The 21106-nt window shown below is 40.5% G+C and overlaps 1 protein-coding gene across 1 annotated transcript in view; it reads right to left on the bottom strand.

Annotated features, from left to right (window-relative positions):
- Positions 1-21106, bottom strand: part of LOC124172978 (trafficking kinesin-binding protein milt) — a 251480-nt gene that overhangs the window by 107615 nt on the left and 122759 nt on the right. Inside the window, exons 5-7 of the mRNA XM_046552508.1 lie at positions 12189-12265; positions 8617-8803; positions 2961-3209 (exon numbers count right to left, since the gene is read on the bottom strand). Coding sequence (XP_046408464.1) covers positions 2961-3209; positions 8617-8803; positions 12189-12265 — 513 coding nt within the window. The remainder of the gene's footprint in view (positions 1-2960; positions 3210-8616; positions 8804-12188; positions 12266-21106) is intronic.

The raw sequence follows: 21106 nt of genomic DNA, 5'->3' as shown, positions 1-21106 counted from the left end.
CGATGTTTCAGCGATGATGATGCCCAGGCGACGCCCGCCCGCCTCAATTCGCAATTAAAACCATCTCTTCGATTTCATAATCCCAGTTTGCCCGCCCTCGCTCATTTGCGCCATTTTGATTTCGCTCCTGACCGGTCCGAAAAGAAATTCTCGTAGCGAGGGTAGGGCCTATGGACCGGAGCACCGGATCCCCGGTCTGTACCGTCTGGTAGCATTCATTGGACCGCACTATAGCGAAGCCGAAAAGCAAATGCGGGAAGATACAAAAATGGAGAAGGATTTATGTCACTGCTGCTATTGTCGTCGATGAAGACAGGAACTCGTATTTAAGCCATAGTTTGGCATTACCATCGTAAAAAATGCCCCAGATATGATACGCCAAAATTTTTTCGCATAGGAATTGTGAGGTCTAGGAACCGATATTCAATTTTTACATTGTTTTTATGGGATATTATGCTTCGATTAACGTCATTTCGTTTATCGTCACATTTTTCAGGAACGCTAGGTGACGTTAAACGAGGACTCGCTGTATATATATCGTCAACAAATATTGCGACGCTCGGGTATAGCGTCAAAAATTTTGCTGTTCTTGGATTGCAAAAGTGGTAGTGTGATTGTAATATGTCCCAAAGTTCATAGAAAACATGTGTATAAACATCAAAAGCAATAAGCTCTTATAAAAAAATTTTTTTTAAAAACCACCCTTTATATTTAGATTACAGGGGATGAGCAACGTTTATATATGACACAAAGCAAAAAAAACTCAGTGACCCCGAAAAACCAAAAGTGACGTATTAAAAAAGTCACTATATTTATTAAATTTTCAGTGAATGGTAAGCCCCCTATGTTTCAAAATGCCACCCCTATGCTTTTAAATGCCTACTATGTGGATATGCCTAAAGTGGATAACTTTTACTGTGGTCGCAAAACACGAAAATTGACCATTTGGAACTTCTTAGATCAAAAACATGTTTTGGGGGGCTATAGGTTGACTGGGGGGTGGTTAAAGGGGGGTTGGAGAGAAAAAGTTATATTTTCATGTATTGTCATCGGAAATGAAGAAGTGTGCAAAATTTCAGCGTTTTTGCTTCACAGGAAGTGAGTCAAATTTGAGTTACAAGATTTGTACCAGACAAACAGACAAACAAACAGACAGGTTGGTGAGTTGATATAAAGGCTGGAAAAACAGGTCACAAGCTGGACGTTGAGCTGGTGACGGGATGCAACTCTTTTGTTTAATTGGTGTCTGGACATATCCCAATGTACGAGTAGATTTCAATAAACAGTGTTGTGTACAGCAGAACATTTGCATTTTTACTTTGTCCTTTCACTTAGATTAAAGGCTGTTTTTTTTATAACGTCACTCGGATATAACGTTAAAAATCTTCCGGTCCCTTTGATGACGTTATAACCAAGTTCCACTGTAATTTGTATAATGACTTCTAAAATTTATACTTTAACTGTAAAACCAGGGCTGTGGGTCAATCCACGGTACTGAGGGATATTTTCTCTCTTCAATTAATGCAACATTTAATGTAAATTTTATAAATACTAGTCTTCAATTCATCGTACAGCATACGTCGTCGGTACCAATCAATTTTCAATTGATCCGTTGGTTTTGAAGTTAGGAAATGTTTGCGTTGTTTACAACAAATCTATCAATTTTTGTGGTACAAAGAATGTTTTCTCCGCAAATTGTCAATAATAGATCGGGCTTTGTTGCATCAAAATTCCGAGCTATTGAAACTAAAACTACGGGAATACCAAGCGTTCTAAGTGGGGCAACTTGATTTTACGTGCAAAAAATGGGTATTTTTTTAGAAAAAATGAAGTACAGGAAACACTATGCCGTGGAAATATTTTTGAAGTAAATGATTCAATGTAAAAATAAATTTTCTTTTTTATCCTCCTTGTTGCATTGAATTTGATTGCCTTGTTTAGATGATAGAGCTCTTCAAACTCGGGTGTATTGCTTTTTTCTACCGACACTAAATGCAATGGATCCAACTTACGAGTTTTTATCTTGATGGTTGCTGACTATGGCAAAACATTTTTAACCCTCACATGGATTGAAGAATTTAGTTACGTCGTTGGATTTACGGCACCGCAGCGGCGCTACGTCTTATTTTGCTAATATCTTTCAAAATTGGGCTTTTTTTGGCATGTTTTATGATTGATAATGATAGTGACAACTATTTTCTTTATTTACGACCATGGTTTGCTGGATTTAATGCATTACTGTGGAAGTTATAGCAAAAAAACTTGAAGCCTGCATAATTTTCCATTTCTTGCCATAATGCTCTTTATTTCTGTTCCCTTTCTCAGTTATTTTCAAATGAAAGTTTGAATTTCGTGTTTAATCGTCGTTTCTAATAGTTTTTCGCACGGGCGGGCCATACCCTAACATAAGCTTTGCCGCCAGCGCTTCATTCTTTTACTTTGGAGGACAGAATGCCCGATACTTTTTTTGAACAGCCCTTGTATGTTGAACCTTGAGTCTAAAGGCCGTTTTACACGGTACACGGAATTGCGCAGTCTGACGTACGTGTGAAGGCGCAATCAAAATTGCGCCGTGTAAAGCGTTGAATTGCTAGAACACATGCGAGAATGCGTGGATGCGAGACGGCAAAATAGCCCCTGTTCTAATTTCGTTCATGCGTTCGCGCAATTCCGCGCCATTTTAGAAATTAATGCAGCTCTAACCTGTGCAATTCTGTGTACCGTGTAAAACGGCCTTAAAGGGATGAATTGCTAGAACACATGCAAGAATGTGTGGATGCGAGACGGCAAAATAGCCCCTGTTCTAATTTCGTTCATGCATTCGCGCAATTCCACGCCATTCCAGGATTAATGCAGCTCTAACCTGCGCAATTCCGTGCACCGTGTAAAACGGCCTTAAAGGACTAGGTTCTTGAAATAAATACTGTTAATATGACTATTCATGTTGCGTGTCCACTCACCGAGTTGTTGCGTGACCCCCTCCACGAGCTTCGCCTCCTCCTCCTCGACTCGTTGCGTGTCCCTCGCCAGCTGGCTCGCCTCCACGCGCAAGGACTTGTTCTCCTCCTCGAGCCACGCAATGCGCCTCTTGAGCAGCTCCACACCCGCCCTTGCGCTCGTCCTCCCACCCACCAGGTGGTGCGGGGGGAGGGGAGGCAATGCGCCGCAAGACGGAGAGATGAGGGGGGAAGTGTGGTCGTGCGGGCTTCCTGCAATGCGTAAACATTTTCTTTTAACTATAATGAAAAAATTAACCAAAATTTTCATGTTGCGCATAAAATTTTTAGCCATAGTTTTGAAAAAATACCAAAACTTTTCGGAGTTTCTTGAGTGTAGACTCAACATTTATCTAATTGTAAGCTGCCACGCATGGTTGTATGCCTATGACTAATGCAGCATTGCAAGACAGTGTTTAAAAATACACTTGGGCTTCCTGCAAAGCACACAAAAATTTTTCACAGAGTGTTTCCAAAAATTATCAACATTTTTGGATTGTGTAGAAAAATTTTCACTGTTTAGAAAACGTTCCAAAATATTCATTCTGCGCAGAAACATTTCAACTATGTACAGTTCTGAAAATACCTGAAATACCATGGTGTTCTAGCACCATCACACCACTGACAAGCACACAAAAAATTTAAAACAATTGAATGATAAAACAGAATACCAAAAAACGAAATGCTCTTTTCAACACATCGCAATTGAATTTGTAAACTGTTTCTGCTGCTTGCTGCACACCTGTCAATGACTTACCTACATTTCAACTGAAGAATAAAAGAGTAAAAACAGATATTGGGACTTGTGCACTTTGCCCCAACTAGGTGAACTATCCTGCATATGGGCATAAACAAACGTTGAAATGACAGAAAGAAGACTAGAGAATGTTTATAGTGCTACATAAGTTTATTAAACTATTAATTTGATAATTAAATCAGCGAGTTTAAATACTTTATCATGATTTTTAAGAATTATAACGAAATAGTTAAAAATATTTTTCACAGCCTCGGGCCACGCTAAATGTCTGTCTTTTACTAAGCCTAATTAAAGAAAAGTCCTATCCTCTTGTGGATAGTATAACAACAAGAGCTTACAAAATAGGGCAAGTATGGGAACATTTGTGAAAAATAAGAGTAAATCAAAGGAGGAAAATAAAAAAAAATAGGAGTCTGAAAACCAAAAATATTACTTTCGTTGAGAGTATAGAGTCTTATGTAAAGAAAAAGAGTAACATGGGAATAATTTAAAACCATCTTCCAACGGAATTATGAAAATTAGGGATGGTCGGATTGGATACATTGGATCCAAATATCCATGGTTATTGCCCTTCATCGGATACTCTGGATCCAAATTCGCTGAACACATCGGATCTGGATCCAAAATTTTAAATTTATGATTCAATGAATGCAGCGTCCCTTACCTAAAAAGTGTTCCCATCCTACCTTCGCATACGCAATTGCACTGCAATGCTTGTTCTGATCATAAACAATTTTTTTAAAACCTCTCGCAGGAGTTATGCAACAGAAGTTCAGACGCAGAAGTTTTCAAGTGAAAAATCCACCTCACAGCAACTAATAGCCCGGTCAAAATAGACATTGACCCTTGCGTAAATTGCCAACAAGCTGAAAATTTGCATGAACCTCAAGGATACCACTCTAATGAAATACTGAAAAGTCCCCATCGATCCCGTGTGTGCAAAAAATTTTATTCCAGTTCCCAGGATGGCGTTCTTGCACCATCACACCGCTGATAAACACACAAAATAATTTAAAACAATTGATTGATAAAACAGAACAACAAACTCTTTTCAATACATCTCAATTGAATTTGTAAACTGTTTCTACTGCTTGCTGCACACCTGTCAATGACTAATTCGGATAAACCATTTATGAATTTTAATTTACCTCACGTAAGTTCCCCCAGAATTTTATCGCATTATCATCGTATACTGACTTGCGATTCCCCGCAAACGCTTTATAACCCGGTCAAATTAGCCCAAAAAATAGGGGTACCCTTGCATAAATTGCCAACAAGCTGAAAATTTGCATGAACCTCAAAGGATACCACTCCAATGAAATCCTAAAAAAAATTTTATTCAAGGTCAAAGGTCACAAAAATGAGTTTTTTGCATTTTTTGGCCAAACGGTTAGTTTTATGATAAAAATGTCTAAGACCAAAATTGTAGATAAGAAATTTATGTACAAAATTGTCATTTTTTTTAATTTTTTTATTTACCGTTTCTGAGGAAAGGCCATTCGAAAGTTTGCTGAGTTACGCGTCCAATAATGTTCAGAGAGCGCAACAATATGGTCGTGCATATTACGGAGAATACAGCTCCAGCCTACATTCGAATGGAACCAGAAATACGTCACACAGACTTTTCCCATCATTCCTACTCAGCCGTCTCGTTTTCGCGCGCTTGAAATTTTTCACTTTTCGTTTAATCGCGAAAAATAGATATATCATCATTTAAAAATCTAAGAGCCTGAAATGCGTACTCCAGGAGTAATAAACTTTCGATTTTTGGCAATAAAAAAATAATAGGAAACCACCCTATTCTTTTCTTGTTCGCCTTTCGACAGCGTCCAAATTTACACAACGTAAAGCCCACCCCAATGTGTATATTTAGTAACTATAAAATATAATTTGTGCAATGTGATTGCTTAGAAATGATCATCAGCTACCCCAAAGTGTACATTTTATTGATTGAAAATTATGCATTCGGAGTTTTGTTTTCGTTGGGATATGATCAGAATTTTTTCACCCGTAAGACTCACTTCAAACGTAAGACAAATTATCGCATGATATCAAATGTCTTCCACCACCCAGTGAGAAATGGGTGGTGGAATCCACATGGAACCCACGTGGAGAATTAACGTGGATACCACGTGTTTTTGGTCGTGGAATCAACGTGGAACCCACGTGGAAATTTGGTGGAAAAATTAAAACAGCAGTTGGTGCTGTCCTAAAACCATTAAAACCTCAACCACTCTATATCTAAACCTTCTATATATGTGTCTACGATTTTTCATGTGCTCTCATGGCTGCCTTTCCACGAATTATATAAAAAAATAGAATGTGCGATACATTTTCACATAACTAGCGTGGTTTCAGGATGATAAATGATGCAATGTCACCAGGGAGTTAAGTTCCACAAATTAGAAATTCTGTTTAACATTTTATGATAATCACCACAAATCCACTTGAAATCAACGTGGATTCCACGTGGGTCCAACCACTCAATATCCACCACCACCAAATATCCACCACTCAACGTGGATTCCACGTGGGTTCCACGTGGATTCCACCACCCATTTCTCACTGGGTACTGAAAAATCTTCCATTTTTACTAAATTCGCAAATTTTTTTAAAACACTAGCATCGAAAATATATTTATATCGATGTGTATTTCATAAAAATGGACTTTGCTCTTCTTTATGAATGAGTTTAGTAACATTTATTGCTAACTTTAAAACTAACTTTAAAACTTTTTAACTAAAAAAATAATAGGAAACCACCCTATTCTGACCGTTTTTTTTAAGTAACCTTTAAGTTAAATTAAGCACTTAACTAAAAAATTGCTCCTCAGCTCTGGGTAGATTAACAAAAAAATGTAACGAGTATTACACGCCAGTGGCGCAGTGAGGGGGGGAGTTTTAGGGGATAACCCCCCCCTCCCCCAGAGCTCAGAGAAATAATTAAGTTTAATGCATTTTACGTAATTGGATTAGGATCAATTTTAGAATAGTGTTAGGATTAATCTAATAGCCTTCAGAAAGCTGTAAAACTTATTGATTACATTCAAAACTTATTCATTACATGTACTTATGTATGTAGCCATTTTGAACCATGAATCTTAAAATTTTTCTGGAGGAGGGCTGCCGCAAATCCCGCGTACCCTGGCGGGTATGCAATACCCCCACACCCCTAAGTATTAGTTGCACGTAAACCCCCCCACCCTTAGTTCTTAGCTGCGCCCCTGCCTTAAGTAAATCTTTTATTCTTTCCAAAGCATCCCTCATCGCATTGAGATTCTAAAGATCGCTTCCTTCTTATCAAACACCGACTCATTAATAGGATTAACCCTTTCGCGCCGAATCCCGCACCTGTGCGGTGAGGATTTTTTTTCCTCAACTACGAATGCCACACCAGTGCGTCCTGAATGTTTTTACCCTAACCAACGAATGCCGCGCCTGTGCGGCACAGGTCGAAGAAAGTGACCGTGTCGGACACAATAGACCCACGGACGCGGTCGCCCCTCACGATCCGCCTTAGCGCAAGCCCAGTCCCATCATCGGCCGCTCAGGTCGACCCTTTCCTATCCTCTCCACGCGGTCAACTACTGTTATTTGCAGTGTGTTTTCAAAAAAATATTTGTTGCTTACATTTGAAATCCTATGCTAGAAACGAATTCATCTTTTTTTGCTGACCACATGGAAATTTCAAACGAAATTCTAACGTTAATATCAACAGAGTTATAGAACAACTAGTAAATATACTAAATCCGTCTATATAAACGTTAGAACTTCGTTTAAAATTTCTGCACGCTCAGAAAAAAACACGAAATTCATTTTGAATTTAAAAAAATCGATACGAACAACAAGTATTTGCATGTATTCTGCGTTAATATTTTAGCTAGTTGACCGCGGACTCGTGCTAGGAAGGGGCTTTTAATCCCTCTAGGGTCTGGGACAGAGGCCGAGGAAAAGGATCGGCGCCCCACCGAGTTGGGTCCAAAAATGTTTCGGGAGGGACCCACTGCCTTTAGTCGACGCGGAAAGGCTTCGTACAGAGGAGTAAAGAAAGCTTTCAAGAGACTTGTATTGAGGAAGAATTTCCTTCAACGAAGGTCCGGCGCGAAAGGGTTAATACAGTTTCCGGTAAATCCGGCCCTGTCCGTGCCCGGTGTACAACGGAATTTAGATTCCATGAGTTTTTCACGGAGGAAGCGGGTTGTGAAGACTCATGATCTGGCTATACTTTGACCCATGGTGAAAGTGGTAATCTTTGTCAAATCGAATTTCCTTCAAAATAATATAGTACGAGCGTGCTGCACCCGCTCCCATCTGGCTTCCGCCGCTCTTTTCAATGTAGGTCCACAGAGGGATAGGTGCGTTTCTAATTTTAAAATGTAGAAAAAAAAGGCAGGGTCTTATGTACAAATTTAATTGGAATGTTCATGTACAAATTGAGGTCAGAGGACCTCTTTAAACACAATACTCTTTGGAAGTAATTACACTATCCTCTGTTAAACGCACATGATGACTCATATTTATGTATCAACAGGAGACTTGAATGTGGAATCAGCCGCATTTTGATAAAAGTTATTTAAAGAATGCGAGACGTTTTTGCAAATGAACAAATGTATCAGTCTGTGCGCCGTTAACGTCAGGAATATTTACCGGATTTTTTAAAATTATTTAAGAACCAATTTTAGGAAACAATTGCAATATTTAGGAAGTAAGATATACCGTCAAATGTTCTCAGATAAATTCTGTGCATTTTGGTAACTCATTTGTAGAGTTTGGTTGTGTATAAGTTGAGAAAAAGGTATCTATACAGTAGAAATAATATAGAAGATTATTAGCGAGAGATATGGGAAAGATGTTCCCGACTCACCATCTTCGTCTGAGGTGAGTGCGTGGAGCAGTTGCGTCTTCTGCTGCAGCTCATGCTTCAGCTGCGTGTTCTCCTCGTGTGATGTGCGTAACTCAACCTCAATGGCCGCAAGGCGTACTTTCAGCCCCTGGTTCTGCTCCAATAGCTCCTTACCTATGCGTGCTGTTAACTCCAAGTCCTTCTCTTTCTGCGGAGAGAAACAAAAAAAAAATCCTAAGACCACCACATTGTATTCAAAGGGCGGAGGGATAAGATGGGTAATCTTAAAAAGGCATGATATTGCGCAGTAGGGTAGCATCCTTCATCAAAGAAAACGAAAGGCATTGATTTTGATTCGTTAACCACCATTAGTGTATTCATAATGTACAAATTATTTGGTTTTAGAAATACCGGTTTAGACGAATGGCAATTGTCAATTTTAACCTCATTTGAAAAGGGCCAGATTGGCGCCCATGCGATGCCACTCCACGTGACGTCACAGGGACCTAGTCTCTATACAAGTAGATAGGAGTTTTACATCATCTGAGGTTACCAATGCATGCATGAGGCACAGAGCTCAGGGAAACGTCTCTTAATAATCACCTATTAAAATTGCCTATGGTCGGAAAGTTTCCTTCGTTTGATAGGGTATAAATAAACCTTATTTAATCCTAGCGCTACCTGCTAGCAGCCGGTATCGCATCGGTGCCCATAGCCTCTTACTAAGGAGGCCTCACACAAGAAATAAGGTATCCAACTATTCTAACCATTTTAAGTTACTGTTGAATTAAGACAATCAAATCATTTTCTCTCGAATCATGGTAAAAATTACGCGGTAGTGCTCGCTTTGTGTTATCATTAAATAATAAACATATATTCACTAATACATGCATGTTTATTTCAACACATGAATATAATGGTCTACAATACAGTAGTACCTTTCATTTCGGAAGGATATGGAAAAAAGGTGCATATCACTAAAACCTCTCTAAAGTGAACCTCCACACATCTAACTGCCCAAATTTTGGTCCTCTCTATTACAAATTTTAGTCCTGTGACGTCACGTGGAGTGGCATTGCATGGGCGCCAATCTGGCATTTTTCAAATGCGATTAAAATTGACCATTAACATTCGTCTGGGATTTCTAAAACCATATAATTTGTATATTATGAATACACTAATGGTGGGTAACAAATCGCAATCAATGCCTTTCGTTTTCTTCAATGAAGGAAACTACACTATTGGCCTTTCTTACTGACAGAGTGAGTGACGATTGTGTAGTTAAGTTTGGGAGGGGGGGATCTATCACCTCCTCCCCGCCCCACAGTTACGCCACTGTGATAATGTTAACCTTGTCTTTCTTTTGCATAACTGTAGTGGTTTATTTTACACTTGTAATGGGTTTTATTGCCTGTTAATAAACAATGTTATTGTTATACAGCTGACTCTCGATTATTCGGCTGTGGTTTATCCGTGTCGTAGATTATCCGTGCTGTGGATTATCCGTGCGTAGGTTTACACAGTGACAGTGTAGTTCCCCAAGTCTCGCTGTGGATTCGCAGCATCCGCGCAAAATCACTGCACGATTATCTTTCCAGAATCCATAATCACGCAGCCACGGATGCATGGTTTTCCGAAACTAGGTATTATGTGGAGCAGTAGGAATGAGAGTACCATCGCATTATCGCCGCTAAAAATATCGCGGTTGGGAAAAGAAAGCTATCTAAAATAAAGGAAAATGTGCGTAAATAATAGTACATTATTTGATTTACGTAAATTGTGAACACTGCATGAAATTAAGGTGAAAGTATGCATTATCCGTGTTTTCCGATTATTCGAGTGGCCTCTCCTCATCATTAGGCCGGATAATCTAGAGTTTGCTGTATATCCAGGTAAGCAGCCTAATTTACATAAAGGTAGGCAAGCTGCGGGCAGCGGCGGCTGGCCCGTAAGAGCTCTCGGACGCCGCCCCTCCCAAAGATTTGAAAAAGGAAAAAAATTAAATACCCATTCAACTGTAATTATACATCTAATTAACCAAAGTGTTTTTTCAATCGCGTAAATCGAAAATGTAGGAAAAACACGCACAACTAGCGCGAGATGTTTGCATTTGTTACCGCGTGGCGCTGGCCAGAACGTCCCAATCCATTAACATGCAGTTATATGAAGAGCGGTAGTGTTGGGGGCTGCTGGTGCTATGGCGTGTGTAAGCTTGTGCCTTGTGGAAGTCTTGGGACGCCGCCCGAGTATGCGCAGAGTGTCTAGTGAGTTGACATCGCCGCGCCGCCCGGCGGCCGTATAACCTTGGTGTTGCAGTGTTGCAGAATACCTTGTTTTGGTGACCAGTTTACTTATTACGTGTAATATTTTATATGTAAAAAGGCCTAGTTGTAGTTGAGTTAATGCAGTTAGTGATTGTTAGTGTTTTAGTGTGAGTGTTTGTTTTGTGTATTAGAGGTCTCTGGATTGCCTGAAAAACTCAATAAAATACACAAAATATTCAATAATTGTGACCCCCCGGTGGAGTGTGCCCCTTCCAGCTTTTGACTCACGAGCCGTCACTGGCTGCGGTTTATTCCTCTTTCACTCTTATTGAGATAAGACAATGTAGTAGTACATTAAACGATTTAAGTTTTTCCTGGTGAATACTTCTGACAAATGTTTCTCGGGTTTGCATCCAGGTTAAAGCTTTTATGTAAGCCGACGTTTCGGAAGACGACTTGTCTTCCATCCTCAAGGCTGTGTTACTTGAATGAAGTTCAATTTCACACTGAACAGGATCGACCGTTTACGGAGACAACAATACGGCTCAGGTGTCGTCCGATTGGCTGTAGGTCTTTTGAAATTCTTCACGTTTAACCCTTATGTTTTTCATACAGCTGAATACAGGTCTCCATGTAGTGCTTAGATGAAAGCCGGTGTCCCGATTGAAATTTTTAGGATTGAGGCGGATCTCTATTGCTTCCTTAACTACGCGGTCCCAGTAACGTTGAGCATGGCAAAGGATTTTGGTGTCGTCCCATTTAATAGCATGGTCTTCATTAATGCTGTGTTCCGCCACGGCCGACTTTTCTGGTTGCGCTAATCTGAAAAATCTCCGGTGTTCTTTCAGCCTCGTCTCAATCGTTCGGCCTGTCTCCCCCACATACATTTTACCACATTCACAAGGTATTCCATAAACCCCTGGTGTCTTCAACCCAATCGGATCTTTCACCCTAACCAAGCGGTGCCTTAATTTAGGTGGTGGCAGATGGACAGTTTTGATATTATACGTCGTAACGAAACGTCGGCTTACATAAAAGCTTTAACCTGGATGCAAACCCGAGAAACATTTGTTAGTAGTACATTATTTGATTTACGTAAATTGTGAAAATTGCATGAAATGAAAGTGAAACTTTGCATTATCCGTGTTTACCATTTATTCGAGCCGCCTCTCTGTCACTAGCCCGGATAATCGGGAGTTTACTGTATATCCAGGTGTACAGCCCAGATTTACATTTAGGGCAGGCAAGCTGCGGGTTATTCATCTTCCACTCTTACAGAGGTAACGGGAAAATGAAACACCGGACGTTGTCCTTGTATTTGTAACTCACCTCCTCAAGTAACCGGGACACAGCCTCAATGTCATTGTAAGTGCGTGTCATCTGGTCAACTCTGTTCGCACATAGGACTGCAAAGAAAAGAGAAAAATGGAGAGAAATGTTATTAGAGAAGGAAATTTAAAATTAGAGATGGGTCGACCCCAAAACTCCAACGACCGTTATCAATATTCGAATCTTTCACCGATTTGAATCAAATCCCGAATTCATGTTCACAAAATTAAAAAAAAATCATCTCCCAAGATGCTTAAAGGCCGTTTTGCACGGGGCACTGAATTGCGCAGGTTAGAACTGCATTAATTTCTAAAATGGCGCGTAATTGCGCGAATGCATGAACGAAATTAGAACAGGGGCTATTTTGCCATCTCACGTCCACACATTCTTCGCATGCGTTCTGGCAATCCACCGCTTTACACGACGCAATTTCGACTGCGCCTTCGTACACACGTCAGATTGCGCAAGTGCGTGCCCCGTGTAAAACGGCCTTAAGAAATAATTCGATTCGAGATACGTAGTGACACAATAGTTGCCTAATTATAAGAGGCATTTATTTCAGCAGAATGCACACAAAATAACCTTCATCACTGAACACTGAGTGAATTTTTAAACTAAGTATAGAAAGATATTTCTCATGCTTCAGGCAATAAAATTATTAAGATTCCCAAAGTACTGTTTGAGAATAGTATATGCAATTAAGTACACACCTATGCTATTACAGGCAAGCATTAAAAACGTGCAGCATTCATTATTATATGTAATTATAACTTCTTTCCTGTAGAAGCAATCCCAGAACACATATTTCATGCACAAAAGAAAATTCTTAAATATAAATCATTTCATGAAAGATTACCAGACGAACTTCGCCTGTTGTATTTTAAGGATTGAGTACTATGAAGATAATAGTTTCTAATAGGAAATTTCTCCAATTTTTTTGCCTAAGTCAAAGAATGTATTACTTCGCTTTCCACAACCATTAAATGCTTTTCCAACGAATTTCAAACAGTACATTTGATAAACAAATAACACAGTTTTTTCTAGTAAATAAGTGGTTTTATTAAAAAATAAATACTTTTTTTAAAATTTTCATCCTTCTACGTGTTCTAAACACATAAAGCAAGTTTGATAACTCGAGTCAGCAAAGAAATTAGCGACTTTAACTTTGATTTCTGTCTTATCTTCCTTTATCCTCTAATGGCTATACAAGACTGAATCACAGGATAATTTATTTTTCTTCGTTTCCAATAATTAGATGGTTTTTGCCATAAAGTAAAAATACATGCTTATTTTCAATCTTACCCACGTTGATCAGAATGTTGTTTATTTACCATATGTCAAGTAATTATCTCCATAGGATACGGTGATATTAAAAAACTTGAAATTAAAGAGAAGTGATCCTTAAAATAAGCAGTGTTAACATGCATATTTTTTAAAATGCTTCTCCATGTAAGCAGTAATTATAACGTAGGAAAAAAGTAACTACTTCATCGCTTTCAACTTAATAATGATAGTTGTGTACAATTCCATCTATATAATACGTTTGTTTTCTGTAGGCATAAATATTTCTAATGCCATTGAATTATCTCATAAAATTAGGCGAGCGACAATATATGAAAGTTAACGCTAATGAAATGTGCTATGAGAACGTCATATAGTAATTTTCTTTTTTGGTAATAATTACAGTTATCAATGAATCATTACTGATGGCTAATCATGTGTTTAATGCGATTTCATTCGATATGCATTTTCCATTATAAGAAAAAAATCGATCGGAATGTATTTATCATTTATGTGGTCATATTATTCCCATGGATACTATCATATATTTACGTTTTAAGTGAGAAATTAGTGCAGTAGAGTCCATAATCAAAGCGGTGAGATAAGAACTGTGCCTCAAGTACCTGTAGTGTAGGAAGCGATGAAACTTAATATTGTTTTCTGGCAAGAATAGCCCAGAATTCACCCATAAATAATAATAGGGTGGTTTCCTATTATTTTTTTATTGCCTAAATCGAAAGATTATTACTCCTGGAGTACGTATTTCACGCTTTTATATTTTTAAATTTTGTTATTTACAAATATATGAACAGCGGTATGTCTTTTTTAAATGGCACCTTATTTTTTTATTCGGCAATTCATTTCCTCTCCCATAACTCCTCCTGTTCATATCTTTGTAAATAACAAAGCTACTTGGAAGGCAGTCGTGCTGATTAATGTCCCCCTGACGGCTAATGAACATTTGCTTGACACATTTTTAAATTTACATCTGGACAAAAAGTTATTTCCGGTGGTCAAGATAAATGGGACACCCTGTATATCTTTATAATTGCCAATATCCACAAGGTATCTGCCTCTTCAGTTCAATTTATCAAATCAGCCAGCACACCTTGACGTGAATGTTATAAATGGAATAGTGCAGTCACAGAGACGGTCGAACCTAGGTATAACTTAAGGCCTTAGGGTTGGTCATTAGTTATTGTGGGTTTTGGCGGGTATAATAGAATGGAATACTTTATTTGCCAAAGGATCAGAAAACAATGAGTAGGTGCATCGATTCAGATATATGGCACGTCAATATAAAATGGTTGAACCATCACCAGTAATATGGTAATGTCTGCAATGGGTTAGATATCATCACTATTAGTCAACAATCCTAAGATTGGTTTGACTCAGCTCTCCTATCCGCGGTTGCTTTGATATACGAGGAGTTATAGGAGAGGAAGTGAATTCCGGAATAAAAAATATAGGGTGCCATTTAAAAAGGACATACTGCTGTTCATATCTTCGTAAATAACAAAGCTACAAGGAAGGCAGTCGTGCTGATGAATGTCCCCCTGACGGCTAATAAACATTTTCTTGACACATTTTTGAATTTGCACCTGGACAAAAAGTTATTCCGGGTAGTCAAGATGAATGGGACACCCTGTATAACCGGGGAGGTAATGAGAACGTCATATCGTAATTTTCTTTTCAGTTATAATTACAGTAGTCAATCAATCTGTTAACGGTCGTAGGAGTCAAAACGTACAGTTTGTTATGGGACTTGTGCATGCCAGGCAAGCCGAGCGAAAAAGACTATAATACTTTGGTGCGATTAGTTGAAAATCACTTGTGTCCCAAACCATCGTTTATTGTGGAGCGATAAAATTTTCTCATAGAAATCAGTTAGAGCACGAGAATGTAGCCAAGCACATTGCTGCCTTAAAAGATTAGTCACGCTTTGCGAGTTTGGCACGCAACTCAATGACTATCTTCGAGACCGGCTACTGAGCGGCGTACGGAGCGAGCCGGCGAAGCTGAGGTCCAGCGACGTCACGACCCGGACTTCTTTTATTGACAAAAGATTAATTGTATTCTACAATGCCTAAAGCCCGGGTTCAGAGGGGCTGGTCCCGACAGTTGGTTGGTTTGGTCGGAACGTGTGTAACGCCATTAAATATAAGCGGGGAGGTTATGTTCCGGCACGTGCATCTTGGATGTTACGGTGAGACTAGCGAGTGAGATATAATTAAAAACGAAAACGAGCAATTAAAGAGGGTGCAAGCGATTCTCACGGGATTCTTCCGAAAGGGAAAACACTCTTTTCAAGGTGGCTCAATCGACACAAAACTTTCACCACCACATCGCATTTAATGATGGAAAATTTTTCGAGCAATACATTTTATTCGATCGACTCTTCAGCAAAAAATCGAAATTGAATCCCTAAAGATCGAAAAATCGAGAAAAAAATCGACGGTTCCTTTTCAAAAAAGGGCTTCTTACGAAAAGGAAAACACTCTTTAAGGTTGTTCATTCGACACAAAACTTTCACCACCATATCGCATTCAATGATGGAAATTTTTCGAGCAATACATTTTTTGATCGAAACTAAAAGCTCAGCAAAAATCGAAATTTGAACCAAAAGATCGAATAATCGAAAAAAAATCGACGGGCCTTTTTCGAAAAATATCGGCCGAAAAACTTTCATGCTTATTATTACTACGAAAAACACTCAAAATACACATTTAAGCATTACAAAATCTACTTAGAATTATGGTTTGAATTAGTAGAAGTAAAAAATTTACAAGTGCATGCACATTTATGTTTTCGGATTATCGCTTGAAACCATTTTGCTTCTCTAAATTTTTTTTAGAAAGTTGAACTGACTGAGATACATTCTACATGATAGGGGACGTACCTTTCCAATTTTACTGGCCTAAGAGAGCATTCTTTCACGTAGAACAGACGACGTTATCATAGGTCATTAGTGGCGCTGCCGAGATCACACGAAATACACAACATCAAAGTCTTGACCCTGCATACCTCAACAGCTTTGCTAACCGTCAATTTCTCGTTCACTTCAGATTTCAGCACTGGAGGGCAGCACAGATTTTAACCACCGTAGCGTGAATTCGCGATGGTTCCAACGATCGCTGGGACAATCGTAATCTAAACGATGCATTTTACTATTAAAACTTGATTTTCGACTTCATTGAAATGGAATTTTCCATCACTAATCGCATTGTGACGCACATGGCGTAAACATCAATAAGAAAATGGGAAAAATATCCACGCAGGCATTAAACCCTTAATAAGCCAATGTATCCTTCACCATTCAACCTGGATAGCATGAGACAATTACGTTATCAACGTGCTATAACGTATGACACGTGTTTCTTTTACGCATGACGCGATGTATTTCGGGAGAAAAGCGCGTTGTGAATGCACGGTAACCAACCGCCATCTCTTAGAGTTTTCCCTAATTTACGCAGCTGGTTCATGAATTTCAACATGGCAGTGAGCAGATCACTACCTCGTGAATTGTTGGTAAGTTTTGTTCACGTAATTTATTGTTTATGAACAAGCGGAACCGACATCATTCTGTTAAATTTTTACTATGGAGTTATGAATTTCATTTTACCTATGCAAATCAATTACTTAGTCAAAATGGGCAACGTATCTTAGGATATATATTGCATTATTTAATTATTAATCCTCACTTTTGCAAATAAACCAATATGTATGTACTGTCCTTTGTGTTGTATTTGCTACGCTTGAATGTATAAAAGATCATTTTCACCTAAACATTATAATTATTGTCCAACAAAGAGTTAATGAGGAGGTAGACTTTCATATTTTCCCCTCGTTAATTGATCCACCGGAGCATTTAACTACGGTTTCATTAGCGAGATTCATTTATCTATGAGAGGTTTAAAAATAACAAAATAAGACAACTTTGGTTGATTTAACGAACCAGAACGATTCTACAACATGACCACTACGTTAACACGTGTTTTTATTAAATATATTTTTTCGATGCATTCCTGTTCAACTCATACCCACCACATACATGGAACGTTTCTTAACGTATACATTATGCACCACAAACCGGTGGAAACTGATCAAATTATGATACATTTGACGAGTTACGGACGGCATTTTATGCGCAAACGGCGTATTTTACTAGTAAATGGAGGAAGTCGACCAATTATGGCCAGAATTTGCCGGTAGTTCGAGAAAATAAAAAAATGCCCGGTTTGACAAATAAAACATGGCAATTGCTCGTTAAATTGAGTTCATTACCAGTAAATTGCAGACATTGCGTATGGCATTGGTAAGTGACGGCATTTTGGCGAGAAACTGGTAGGCAGTTGCCATTAATCTGACTAACTTCACCAGTTTCTCGAGGAAATAGATGAAAATAAGAAAGATTTCACAAGAAATCGAAGATAATTCGCCAGTAATAGTGATAAGAAACTGATACACTCCAACGGTAATTGGTAAAATTGAGCAGTTACACACCAATACATCCCGTAGAGGACGCAGCTTAAACAGATCTCTAAGGAAAATGGCGTCTTAAATCGTGACGTCACGCATCCTGAACTACGTTGCCACATTTACCGCCCGCGACTCCACTACTTTAGCTTGAGATTTGGCAACAGCGTACACGGGTGATTGACTTAGGCCCTTTCGAGAGAATATTTTCCATCTTTTTTATTTTCCATTTTTTCTTTTTTACGTTCCAGGGCAATTTCCTCCTCCAAGTTAGCTCCATAACTAGCTATAGCAGCCAACTGATGGATAACTAACGTATTACACCGGTAAAAGTGATTAAAAAACAGATTAATTGCACAAGTAACTAAATGGTCTCGTCATGAATAGAAAATGATCATGTTTTATTAAAAATCCCCAGAATGATAACAAATCGTAACGTCACACACACCCTGTACCACGTTGCCACATTTATTCCCGCTAGACTACCGTTTTAACACTAACACTTGGCAACAACGAAATCGGGAGATTGACTTAACCGCTTTCGAGAGAATATTCTCCATTTTTTAAATAATTTTACCTTCCAGGATAAGTTCCTCTCCAGATTAATGATAAAGACACGTGACGTCATACACCCTACACAACGTTGCCAAGTTCACCGCCCGTTACACAACCATTTCAGCTCAGTGATTTGGCAAGAGCGCATTGACTTTACCGCTTTCGAGAGAATACTCTCCATTTTTTAAATAATTTTACCTTCCAGGATAAGTTCCTCATCCAGGTTGGTTCCGGCGTCTTCGACCGCGAAGTCCTCGTCATACTCATACATGTCCTCTTCTGCGCCGTCAAGACCCGAATCGGCGCTCAGCCCAGCGAAGTCTAAGATTGGGCCGCCTGGGGCCTCCGCCCCACGCCTCTGCACCGCCCCCTCTTCCCTTGGGGCCTCGTACAGCCCGTGTGAGTGGCCCCCGGAAGAACACACCGAAGATTCCCTACTCCTGGGCGACAGGGAAGGAAACCTTCCCGCACCCAAGTCTTCGCTCACGTCACCGAACTCCCCTACGAGGTTGAACCTCCCCCCGTTGTTCAGGATATACGGTTCAGGGTTCGGGGCGTACCCCGGCGAAGGGTCTCGAGAGAAGGGCGATCGGACTCCGCACAGCGTTGCCAGACGCTCCAAACCGATGTCATCCGACACATCGCCGAACTCTCCGTAGAAGCGCTCGCTGGGGATCTGGCAACAGCGTATCTCTTCCGTACTGACCCGGGACAAGTAGCTGAGGCCATTGTCGTGGTCGAGGAGCATGTTACGACTCGGGCTGACGTCTAGCGAATGGGAGAGTGACACCCCCGAGTCTTGGGATATCAATCGGGAGTACTCGCCAGGCTCTTCGATGGAGATTTCCGGAGTCCGAGTGATAATCGGGCGATTACGGTCCCGATCGGGAAAGTTCGGGGGTGTTCGGTCATGTTCGGGGACCCCCGGGCACTTTTGCGAGTCTGCAGGATTGTTTGGGCACGCTCGGTAATCTTCGGGGTTGTTCGGGCACGTTCGGGTATCTTCGGAGATGTTCGGGCACGTTCGGTTGTCTTCGGGGAATTTCGGATACGTTAGGGTGTCTTCGCGTGAGTTCGAGTCTCTAAGTTCACTCTCGTGAATATCCGAGCGGGATAAGTGCACCGAAACGTTTTCGTGACTAGATATGTTCGTTTCTATCGTCAGTCCAGGATTTGTTAGGCTCTCCGCCGAGTTGAAAGAGCCTAATTTTGGTGTAGAATGTCCTTGCGGTTCTGAGAAACAGATGATTTGGCTCTTGACCGAATCGGGACTAGCTGCACTGGATCCGCTTTCGCAAACATCCTTCCCGCCTTGCACGGTAAGGCTATCACACACTGCACGCTCCGATAAACGGGACACGCCATCTTGGGTAACTCCACCACGGTCGTTGGAGCAGCTGCCGAGAACAAGATCTGTATTACCCTCCTGCGGGCGAACGGTGACGTCACTCGCGACGTCACCCGCACCTTGTGCCACGTTGCCACATTTACCACCCGCTACGCCACAATTTTTAGCCCTGGGACTTGGCAGCCGCGCACCTTGGGGATTAACTTTACCGCCTTCAAGAGAGAACTTACTAACACTAGTGGGTGAGGGTCGTCTCCTCACGGCCCCTGGAGCCCCGCTAGGGCCGCCAGCGGCAAATATCGAATTGATTCCGTTTGATTCTGTCGTTACGTTTAACCGCCTCTTCAAAGCTGGGGGACTGCCGCGAGGGGAGCCAACCTTAGGAATATTCTTCCGCGCCGGCTTCACGGGCTTCTCCTTAACAGTTGGCCCCACTGACGACCGTTGGGGAAGCACTGACGTCACCATGACGCCTTCCTCTTCCTCCTCGAAACTAAAATGCCTCTCTAACTTTGGTGTTCGCGCAGGGCTGCCAACACCATCATCGCTCAACGCAGGAGATTCCGAGACCACACTAGCGACACCGGACGCCTTTTTTCGCTCCGGTTTGGGTTCGACAGCGTTGCCAACCTTAGTACTTTTACGCGAAATATCCGACGTCCCAACGGTCTTGACAGGCTTGCCACCTGAAGGGTGAGAAAGCTCTCGCGGCTTCGCGGTGTTGCCGAATTTCGGGATGCTTCCGGAACTACTTTGACCCGCGGCCAGACCCTCCTTACTCTTGACCTTTGACACTTCCGGAGTGCCCTGTTTACGCGTCTGGTTGTTGCTACGTACGGCACCCTTCATACCGGCAGCCGGCACGGCGTTGCCAACCTCCGCGCCTCAAAGCCCCCTCTCTCTTTCCCCAATTCCCATCGCCGTCTGGTTGTCAGACCTGCGAATAGGAGAGAGAGAGAGGAGAGTTGGCAACACCGCCTGAACTGATTTTTTTAAATTTCTTTACACCGAATAAACAATTCGTCGTTGCAAGACTTAAACAATCGTACCGGCAATATTTGTATTATTTGAACATTTAACTACTTGTAAATATGACAAATTGAGAAGTAATAATGCCAATATTGCTCAAAAATAAAGAAAATAAAAATAGTTTTATAGGCATCATTTCGTTTTTAATTCTTAACTGTCCTGGTAAATGTTTTGAACTCACACGTGAAAATACATATACAACACGTTAGAAATTTGCAACAGTTAATAC

The sequence above is a fragment of the Ischnura elegans genome, assembly GCF_921293095.1.
Source record: "Ischnura elegans chromosome 13 unlocalized genomic scaffold, ioIscEleg1.1 SUPER_13_unloc_3, whole genome shotgun sequence".
Taxonomy (NCBI): domain Eukaryota; kingdom Metazoa; phylum Arthropoda; class Insecta; order Odonata; family Coenagrionidae; genus Ischnura; species Ischnura elegans.
Note: the sequence above shows the minus strand (reverse complement) of the source record. Positions and strands in the feature narration are given on the sequence as shown.